Raw genomic sequence first — 10772 nt, 5'->3', positions numbered from 1 at the left:
AACCATTCATTTGAAAGTCCTCACTTGGTCCTCATTATAAGGTCCTAATTGGAAGCTCTCCCTACAATGCATGCACCCTCTTGAAAATTTGACTATCAAATATATGAATACTTAGGTATTATTTCGATCTTCAAGATAACCATAAAACATTATTTATAACAGTGATACTTAAAACAAGTTATGTAATCTTTCGTATCAGATAATACGTGAAACTCGAAATATCCTTATTTTAAGAAAATATTCTTGATTTAATACCTTGAATATGATGTATGTTACATATGAAGCACAAGGAGAGTGGTAGCAAGAAAAGCTTAAACAAAGGATACGAAAATGAACTCTTATAGTCAACTAATGACCAAGTCTAATTTCCGGCCTTTTGCATACGCTAACTAAAAGATTAATGTTGTTGGTCGGCAGCATTGCTAATGGATTCATTGCACTACAGAAAAGTCTGTGTATTTTAAAAGAGAGAAAAATGTCAACATTTCTTCAAGTTAAACAAAGATTTCTAACAAGTAATCCAAATGAAAAAAGAATTTAAACATGTTCAAAACCTTTCTTATGCAAAACTTGACTATCTGTGCAAATATAAGTATCCGATTGGCTATATGATATTATATCAATATCCAAAGCACCTAATAGCTCAATGATTAGAGAATCAAAATACACAATCATATAACTAATCTCAAACTTCTGATCTGAAATGAAATTAGCAGAATATGTTTTAAATTGGAGCATTTCGCATATTGTCATTCATAGATTGTAAAATGGATTAAATCTTGTTGTTGACTGCTGTTTAACGATGCTTCCAAAAAAAGCAGCATTCTTTACAAACTTTTTTTTGGCTATAGTTGATCTCCAACCTGAAATTCTTACAGGACAGAAACAAGATTCTTGATCTGTATATTATGCGGTGCTCCTATAGTCCTATTGGCTTCGAGAGCATTGTGTTTGTACAAAGAGACATTTTTTGTTTATAGAACCTTAAAAAGAAAAAAGAGAACAAAAATTTTAAGCAAATATAATTCCATGATGCAATTGACTTAGAGTACACAGAAAAAATATATTCGAGTATCATCTACACTATAATGGACTTGATTTCATATGATTCACATTCAAGGTATGTAAACTGGACTTAAAATGAGGAACAATTGAGATAATAACAATTAGATGCTGTAACCAAGCACCAAATTACAAGGAGATCATGTAATTTGAGCATTTTCCCGCCTATAATGTAGCAGTTTCTACCTTTTTTCAGTTTTTCCCTTTTCTATTGTACACTTTCCTCTTGAGCCATTTGATCCTTATAATTTGACTCAAATGAAGAACAGCTAGTTTTAGGCACCCATTTTAGGAAGGTAAACACTAATCAAGCCTCGTAATTGAATAGTAATTTGCCAATTATTTCTTTCCCGAAACCACTTAAAAGTCATCTTCTTCGTTCTTCGTTCTTCATTCACAACCTGAAGTCCCTGAACTAGTTTCAAGTTGTGTAACTTGTATATATGGTCAAGGACTGAAAAAGCAGAGCAGTCGGTAATTCCATGGGAGTTGGAGGGCCAGTTTGGTAAGTTGGTGACAAAAAAACAAACCAAAGCCAGAGAGCAACGACCGTGTCACTTTTTGGTGTTGAAAATATCGGGCCGTTTTGGTCCGTTGCAGATTGGAAATTTGGAACAGATCGAAGAAGAAAGAAGAAGCACATCAGTTATGGTGTGCTCAGAGAATCACCACAACTAGTTGAAGTTGAAAAATAAAAACACGCAAAACACCCCCCAAGTTTTGTTCTTTATTTCTCCAACCTGCCCCTTGTAGCTGTACTTGTACACCTTTTCCTCTCTCTCTCTCTCTCTCTCTCTCTCATCCATTTTCAGACTATATTTCTATCTCTGCTTCTTCTTCCTCTCTGGTAAAGTCTCTGCCTTTCTCTCTCTCTTTTGACAAAGCCATGTTTGGTGACAAGGACCGCAGCAACGTTCTCCTTGCCGCCGGAGACGAGGCTTCTCAGAGCAAGGTGACCCGCCACGTCTCTAAGCAACACAACAACAACAACAACAACAACCCGGAAAAGAAGACGGGTCTTAATTTCCTCAGGGGTTCAGACTCCGATGGGTTTCAGTCAAAGTCTAACTTCGGGTCTCAGGAGCTTACCCTGAGCTATCTCTGTGATAACTCCAAGCTGGGATTTCTGGAGAAAGGTAAGGAAATCATGGTCCCCGAGAATCCAAGCCATGATCACAAATGGGTTGAGAGGGATTTCCTCAATCTAAACGAGTCCAGCAGGCCCAACTCTTCAAAGCGTGAGCTTGGTGAAGATGTTGAGAGAGACAATAGAGACAAGAAACCCAAGCTTGAGACTTTGAATCTCTCTCTGGCTCTGCCTCAGGTATCATTATCTCTCACTGCCTCAAACAACGGTGAGCCTTCTATGGCAATAAGGCCCAGGAGTACTGCTATGGCACCTTCAACCAATACATTAACCACTTATTCCAATGATTACACAGCTGCTTCTTTATCTTACTCTTATTCGCATCCCTATTCGCACAATCCAAGTTGCTCTCTGACTCGAAATTCGACAGAGAATTTCGAGTGTTCTGTAGGGAAGGATGATCAAATTTGGAACTGTGGGGAGGGCACTAATGGTTCTGTTCATAGCAGGTTCAAGCCGATTGGGGATGGAGTTGGATTGGCAAATCCTGGGGGGATTTTGTCGATGATGCAGAGTAATAACACTCGAATGGATTCAGGTACTAATAGTCTTTATAGGACAACTAGCTCTGATAATAACCAGTCCTTTTTTCCATCTGAATTGCCTGCTAAGCCTAGAATGGATACTCATAGTGGAGATTCGAGAGGGAGAGGTTCGGAGAGTTTGAGGGGTTTGGAGGGTGGAGATGGGAGAGTTAGGAAGCTTTCTAGGCCGGAGAGAATTCTTCGCGAAATTGTATCCGAGTCTATACCTGTCATGGCTCAGGAGGTTCAGAAGCTTCCTGAGGAAACCCTTTCATCGACTAATGAGTACTTGAGGAATCTGATTGCAATGCCTGAGAAGAAAGAGGAGTTTGTCAGCCTTCAGAAAAGGCTTGAGAGGAGGTCTGATCTTACAAAGGAGAATCTTTCAAAGTGTCACAGGGATCAGTTGGAGATTCTGGTTGCGGTGAAAATGGGGCTTGCGAGCTTTATATCTGGGAAAAACCGCCTTTCGGCAACTGAGCTGATGGAGACTTTCTTGTTTACGAGATGTAGGAATGTCAATTGCAAGAGTTTGTTGCCTGTTGATGATTGTGACTGCAAGATTTGCTCGGGGAATAAGGGGTTTTGTAGTTCATGTATGTGTCCTGTGTGTTTGAATTTTGACTGTGCCAGTAACACCTGTAGTTGGGTTGGATGTGATGTTTGTTCGCATTGGTGCCATGCTGCTTGTGGTATTCAGAAGAATCTCATTAGGCCTGGTCCGAGCTTGAAGGGGCCTTCAGGGACAACGGAGATGCAATTCCATTGCATTGGATGCGGTCATGCTTCGGAAATGTTTGGGTTTGTTAAGGATGTGTTTCTGTGCTGTGCAAAGGACTGGGGACTAGAGACCCTTGTTAAGGAGCTTGACTGTGTTAAGAAAATTTTTAGGAGAAGTGAAGATTTTAAAGGCCGGGAACTGCATATCAAGGCTGATGAGATTATCTCCAAGCTAGGAAGCCAAGTGATGTCTCCTTCAGATGCCTGCAATTTTATTATCCAGTTTTTCAACTGTAAGTCCCTCACTTTTTGAATTTGCATTCATGTTTCAACTCATATATATCTTTTACTTGTTATGATCTGTAAGACCGGTGTACAAGTAATTTTCATTTTGAAGAGCATGTCATCACATTGAATATGACAAAAGCTAAGGTACAATCAAAAGCATGGCATTGAAATTGATAATCTTAACATGGATGATGAGACTGTAAAAGCATATAATCAAAAGCCATTGTACATAGAGAAATGCTGTGTGTGATATCTTCTGCTCCTTGGAAAAGTTTTGCACTTTTTCTTCATGGCATTGAGATGATGATGATGATAGAATAGTAACTTGTTAGTGATATTGAGCGTTTCATATTTTGTATAGTTCTTATGCTTGTCTCAAGAGCTAAGGACAGTCAAGTATTTCATATTTTCTGATGAGAAAGCAGACAAGTTATTTTTCATTGTCTTGCTTGCAGAATCTGGAGTTTATACTGTTCCTCCGAAGTCGCAATCTTTCTTTATTTTGTTTTTCCACTTTAGTGGGTTTTAAATATTCGAAATTAGGAAATTAGGACACATAGTGTACAAATGAAGCATCTTAAGGATAAAGAAAGTAGGGCTTCCCCTATGGCTGGGATGGCATTTGAAAATTCTGATCCTCTATATTGATAAAAGAAAATCTTGATAATTGAACGTCAGCCATTTAAGTTGTGCCCTGTATATAGATGCCGTTTACATATCTTTTTTAGGCTTCTTTTGTTCTCTCTACTTTTTGTGTCAATCTTGCAAGGTTGAATACAGATGCCATTTACATTTGTTTTTTAGGCTGCTTTTGTTCTCTCTACTTTTTGTGTCAATCTTGCAAGGTTGAATACTCTCTACACAGCGTGATTTTGTATGTTGCTAATGATGGATATTGCCGAGTGGATAACGTCAAATGTTTCTGTACATACTTGCTTTAAATGCATCTCTGAGAGTTAAGTGTGATTCGTTTCATTACTGCCTAATTCTGGATTTTGTTTCCTTGTAAATAGATACAGATGGTGTGTCAGAATATCCAGCTTCTAGTATAACCACATCCTCAACCAAAGAGTTGGCAGCTCCTCAAACCAGCCTTAGGAAAGAAGCGACCCTTATTTCACAACCTGCTTCTCTACCTCCAAAATATGCTGCTTACAACACAAGTTCCAGTGTACAATCTGATTTATTGTCAAATGATCTCCGTCAGATTGACTTAAAATCTTCCCTCATTAGTACTGAGGATGAGTTCCGGTTTGGAACAGTACCGAAAATAGAAGGGTTTGACAGTTTGGAAAGCATGGTGAGGATAAAGCATGCTGAAGCTGGAATGTACCAGAGCAAGGCAGACGAAGCACGGAGAGAAGCAGAAGGTTACCGACAGATGATTCGGGAAAATAAAGAGAAGGTGGAGGAAGAGTATGCTGGAAAGTTGTCCGGATTGAGTTTGAAAGAGACAGAGGAAAAGCGAAGGAAGAAACTGGAGGAGCTCAAAGTTTTGGAAGGTTCACATTGTGATTATTACAACATGAAGACAAGGATGCAAGCTGAGATTGCTGGCTTGTTGGCGAAAATGGAAGCGACAAAGCAGCAACAACGGGTGTAGCTTCTCCTTTGTTTTCCTTTAACATCAATTTCTCAGATTAATTGTGTAGCTCATCAATCTTATTGCCATTTTGGATTCTGCTAGTTACTTCAAATCAAAGTGAATGGTTGTTTCCCTTTTTGTAGTCTTTTGCAGAAGATCGATTGTTCCCGTATTAAAAAGTACCTATTTTTTTGTAATGAGGTTTATAAGGTGTTGTACTATAAGGTGAGAATTGATTCGCTTACATTAAAGCATGATGATGAAGGGTTAAAAGAGAACAAGCTGGTCTTACTTTTTGGCCTTAGCTAGGTGGGATAGCTGGCATCATTTTCTTTCTGCATATGCAATCATATATTCTTTTGTGCCTTCTGCATTACACATCCAGGATCCTCCTTTTCTACTATTATATACACAAATTCTTGCACTAGAAGATTTGCATTTTTATTTTCTTAAGCTCGTTCACAGGTAATGCGCCATTAACTCTAGTGTCCAAATGGCATATACTATCTAAGAAAAAGAACATTATGCTAAAGCAAATCATACTCTTGAGACTCTGAGTTGAGTTCCGGAAGTAGAAGAATAAGAATAAGGTCATTCAAAATCTTCTCAAAAAAAATAAAAAAAATAAAAAAGGTCATTCAAAATCAAACAGGCAGAGAATTACAATTTAAACAATATCCTCCTAAACGTTACTGCAGGCAGTGCGCCAGCCCTAGTGTCCAAATGGCAGATACTATCCGAGAAAAAGAACTAAAGCAAATCATACTAAGAATTTAGTTTAGAAACTAGAAGAATAATGTCATTCAAACTCTAACTGCCACAGCATTATATTGTTTAAATGTTCCTGCAGTCATTACATGATTATATTACATCTCTATATCATCTAATTCGGGTAGAGGGACACGAAGGATTGCAGCAATGCCTGAAATTTGCGCTAGTTGTTCTCCTGAAACGTGCAAGGAAGAAAATACATGAACAATGCCCTTCGAGTCCTTGACTGATTTCACAAAATCATCATATTTTTGCCTCTGACTCCTGAAGAGTTCATCTGTTATCAGTAAGGTTTGCACAGCTGTATATTCATGATGAGCAACCTCAACATGCTTCGGTCCATAGCACGCACGTTCTGGTTCCTCGGACATCATACTGAAAAAATCTTGGAGAGCTCGGACCTCTTTTGCTGCTTTAGTATCTCTTATCTTACTCATAACTTTCTCATCATCAAGAACCTCCCTCAAACTATGCTTGTAACCCGAGCTAGAATGCACAAGAATTATCTTGGATTTGTTCTCTATAATAGGCCTCAGCTGCTTTCTTTCTGCTTCCAACAGCAAGTGTTTATGAAACTGATCCTTGGTGAAACCTGGACTAGCAATCACAACACATCCAACAACGCTTAAATCGACATGCTGCAAGAAAGCCTTCATAGCCCTCTCGAAAAATCCAATCAAAGCCGATTCATAACCCTTAACCGAAGGTCCATGCTTGCGAGGAATTGAAGTCTCAACTCGTGCACGAGTAACTGTGGCTCTTTTACCAACTTTCATAATATGTGCTAGTCCTTCTCCCATCAACACCACAGCTAGATCATCAGCGCTATCCCCGGGATCGGAGGCCTGTTTGAGATCCTCCAAGGCCAATGAGTCCCAAACATCCTTTGTCAACACAAAAGGTCGATCGAGTGCAAGGTCCAAAGTATGATATGCTCCTAACCTTACATGTTCATTGAGAGTGACATTCTTTCCTGAAATCTGAATAAGGTCGCTTCTGCTGTCATAATCATATTTCTTCTCGACTTTGATTTCCATATTGAACTTAACACGGTCTGAAGTAGAGTCCCTTCCGCTAGACTCTCTTTTCACTTTCCTTACAGTTGTAGCCCTAACTGTGTCTCCCGGAGAAATCAGTTTGTAAACGTCATACAGATCTTCTGGATCAACCGGTCTTAGCTCAACGCTGCCGGCTTCGCCGGCAACAATCGTGTGCTTGGAAACCTTCATGCTTTCTCTCTTTGAAATTACTTCTCACATTCAAATCAAGAAACCGAATTGATCACTTTGGGTGAGGAAAGGCTTATTTATTCATAAAGCGAGTCTTCACGGAAGCGGTGGGAAACTTTTCCGTGATATTGTTGGAATCTATTGTCCTATTGTAGGTAGGAAATCAGACCACAATTCGGATTTTGAATAATGGAGTACCAAGTGAAATATTACATTGTAAAATAATTGTTGATATATTATCAGAATGACCTTACAATATATCTACAATTCCATCACAAGCAACAACATGCTATGTAAAGCTCGATCGATGAACACGTTTTATTATGTACGTATGAGCATAAAACGATTCTAAATCCAAATATTCGTACATACTTCAAATCAATGTATTTCAAATCAACAAAAATAAGAAAAATTAATTAAAAAAACGAGGGACTAGATAGTTTGTTTCGATTTACAACCCATATATGGGATGTTCATGACAACCTCCGGGGAATTGGTGTTAGTATATTCGGGGGAGGAGTACAGTCAGGGAGACTGCGGCGGCAAACAAGAAAATCAAAAGGCCAGTGAAGTTGACTATAAGTCCTTGTCGGTTGTTCCCTAGTATGAAGTAGTTGAGCCCCATCTCAGCAGTGCATACTGCTAACAGAAAAATGACCATCCCTAAGAAAGTGTGCCATGGTTTAAATGATGCCCTTCTTGACATTTCTGAACCAGGAAAGATGAAAATAACGAAACCTAACAGCCACTGAAAAACAAAGACAATCAGTTTTGTTTCATATCTAAGTTTTCATTACAGTGGAAGCTCCAAAGAGCTAGCTAGGGCTAAAACTGAGGAGTGTTATTTTACGGTTTTTACCTGAAGACCAAATAAAGAGATGGTGATTATGCCCAACCAGGAGTGTAATGAAATGAAATCTACCTCTCCCACTTCATTTTTGTACTTGATGATTACATACAGCCCCAAAGATACAGATACCAGGGCTAACAGATGCAAAATCATGTGAACCACTTTTTGTGTATCCCTTTTTCCTGGGATTGTCTTGTATGCCATGATAGCTGCAGTTCTAATTAGTACCTAATCAGTCCTTAAATCTGTACTAACTAGTAACCACCATATATATGCTTATCTCATTACAAGGTTGACATGTGAAAAATCGAAATTTTACCTTCTCCTCCGATCAAAATAAACCCGATCACCATGAAAAATGGATGAAGCTGTACGAAAATAATGGAGAAATAGTGAGACGTACTGCATGAAGGTCTGAGTATGGAAGATGTTTTTACAAATGCAAACAACCTTAGTAACTTACATTGAAAATTTTCGCTTTGATGGAAGAGTTGAAAGCAAAGCCCTCGCGGAAGTGTACAAGAAAAACAATGAGAAGGGTTGTGATAGCGATAAGTAACAAATGCGCGATTATGGCAACTGGGGTTGCTGAGACTTGGTAGGTACGACTCTTGGGCGCCATTGTAATCGGTAACTAAGGTGCTAGCTTCACTAACAGAATTGTATTAAAGAAGGTACACTGCTAGAGCTAGAGGGCTATTTATAAATCTTATAGAATGCAGGAACCCAAACAGTGACGAGAAGAAAAGGATGCAAATAGTGATGCTATCAATGTGCACAACTAAGGCAATGCCGACAGTGGACGAGGTTAATTTAACTTGTTTGAATGAGAGTTTAGCATATTAGCACCAAGTCCAAACATATGGCCGGGATTAATTTGGTAAACCTAGCCTGTCTGGCCGGCAAATCCGAAGGTGGCAAGTCCGAGGGCTGGACACTTAATCTGGCATTTTCCTTCTTTGCTATATATTCCTTGTGTGTTAATTTGCACTTGTACAATCACACCTATACAACTCGATCGGCGTTCGGCTAAATCGATAAATTACACTAGCATAGGATCATAGTAAGTCCAATGTTAACAACCTTATAAATTGAACTTTTACATTAAAGCAAAACGGTATCGATGTCCACGAATTTGGTTTAGATGTTGAGAGTTGCAAAGGTGAGAGACATGCGATCTTCCTTGTTGATGCTGCTGATCGAAAAATGAAAATATCACACCTTACATAACCACAAATGAAATTTTTTATTTTTCTCTGCAGCATGAAAAATCATGATCATAGTAGCTACGCACTATGACTCTTAGCGATAAGCCATTTTAAACCCAGCAAATACATTTATTGTCATTTCGGGTAATTGATACAAGCTCTTCCGTGCTCACAAAATAACTATTCCACAAATATGAATCAGAAATAACATATATGATCACCCTCGATCTTCCTCTCAAATAATTACTCACACCAAGTTTAGAAAAATAACATGCACTTCGTCCCGAACCAGTGTGCAAATTTAGTCATGAAGCTAGCGGTTGATTAATGAAGATTGAAATCAAACGTAACGCGCAAGAGCAACTGAAAGATCGACGAAGATGCCAAAGAGGAGGATTGAGAGTGCAGTGAAGTTGATGAGATGTAATTCTCTCTCACTTATCTGTCCACCGGTCCGGAGGAATGTGGATTTCTCCATCAATCCGGTCAGGGCGGCACAGATCGACAGGTATAGGAGCACCCTGCCGAGACTCATATGCCATGGAGCAATCTGAGCCCTCGACTGTTCTGAAGCTCTTGGAAACAAGAATGTAGCAAATCCAATCAACCACTGCAAATACGTAATTGGATGACACTTAATTAGCTAAGCAAGTAGTTATTAAAGTGGTGTATATCATAAGCCGGTTGTCTAATGATATACCTGCAAGCCGTACAAGATAATTGTGGTCAAGCCAATCCATGAATGGATGCTATACATGTCATCTAGTTTTTCCATATCGTGGAACCTGAAAACAGCACATATTCCCCATATTCCACAACAAAGAGCTACCAGGTGGAAGAAGCCATGAACGTACTTCTGCACCTTGTGTTGCGCCATTACAGTCTTGTATGCCATCATTGCTGCTCATGATCAACACAGACTGAGACATACTTACTAAACCGATCGAACAACGTACATATTCTTATGTGAAAAATTACTTCACTTTAGATAGTCTTCTGTATGGTTCTAACTTCGATTCTACGTACTGAAAGATATACACATAAGCATCATTTGAAAGGTAAATTAAGGAGATGCATGCGTACCTTCACCAGCAAGGAAGATAAATCCGAAGAACATAAGAAATGGATGAACCTGCCAGATTACGTACACAAATAGAATGTCAGTGAAGTTCTAAGTTGTTCAACGTTCTTACGCATAAATATGAACTACGCACTGATTGTCTTACATTGAAAACTTGCTGTGAATTGCCAGAATCATAATCGAGACCACCGCGATAATGCAACAACCAAACAAGCAAGAGTATGAGGGCTAAGATGCCAAACAAGTGTGCACCTATTGTTAATCTAGATGCTGAACGCTGGTACCTGTAATTTGTACTAGTATACAT

At 39.0% G+C, this 10772-nt stretch overlaps 4 protein-coding genes across 4 annotated transcripts; 1 reads left to right on the top strand and 3 right to left on the bottom strand.

The window, feature by feature from the left end:
• Nucleotides 1-1892: 1892 nt before the first annotated feature.
• LOC101310506 (protein OBERON 3-like) lies at nucleotides 1893-5688 on the top strand. Its single transcript, XM_004297356.1, has 2 exons — nucleotides 1893-3746; nucleotides 4755-5688. The coding sequence occupies exons 1-2, from the start codon at nucleotides 1949-1951 to the stop codon at nucleotides 5342-5344; spliced, it is 2388 nt and encodes a 795-aa protein (XP_004297404.1). The 5' UTR covers nucleotides 1893-1948; the 3' UTR covers nucleotides 5345-5688.
• A 504-nt stretch (nucleotides 5689-6192) lies between these two features.
• Nucleotides 6193-7326, bottom strand: LOC101310210 (protein pelota-like). Its single transcript, XM_004297355.1, has one exon. It carries the CDS (start codon nucleotides 7324-7326, stop codon nucleotides 6193-6195), a length of 1134 nt encoding a protein of 377 aa, XP_004297403.1.
• A 499-nt stretch (nucleotides 7327-7825) lies between these two features.
• LOC101299184 (probable ascorbate-specific transmembrane electron transporter 1-like) lies at nucleotides 7826-8798 on the bottom strand. The gene is made up of 4 exons (XM_004298441.1): nucleotides 8640-8798; nucleotides 8496-8544; nucleotides 8186-8385; nucleotides 7826-8074 (listed from the first exon to the last, which is right to left on the bottom strand). The coding sequence occupies exons 1-4, from the start codon at nucleotides 8796-8798 to the stop codon at nucleotides 7826-7828; spliced, it is 657 nt and encodes a 218-aa protein (XP_004298489.1).
• A 700-nt stretch (nucleotides 8799-9498) lies between these two features.
• Nucleotides 9499-10772, bottom strand: LOC101298888 (probable transmembrane ascorbate ferrireductase 3-like). Its single transcript, XM_004298440.1, has 4 exons — nucleotides 10611-10772; nucleotides 10468-10516; nucleotides 10085-10284; nucleotides 9499-9994 (listed from the first exon to the last, which is right to left on the bottom strand). Exons 1-4 carry the CDS (start codon nucleotides 10770-10772, stop codon nucleotides 9725-9727), a joined length of 681 nt encoding a protein of 226 aa, XP_004298488.1. The 3' UTR covers nucleotides 9499-9724.

Source organism: Fragaria vesca, linkage group LG4 (assembly GCF_000184155.1).
Source record: "Fragaria vesca subsp. vesca linkage group LG4, FraVesHawaii_1.0, whole genome shotgun sequence".
Taxonomy (NCBI): domain Eukaryota; kingdom Viridiplantae; phylum Streptophyta; class Magnoliopsida; order Rosales; family Rosaceae; genus Fragaria; species Fragaria vesca.
Note: the sequence above shows the minus strand (reverse complement) of the source record. Positions and strands in the feature narration are given on the sequence as shown.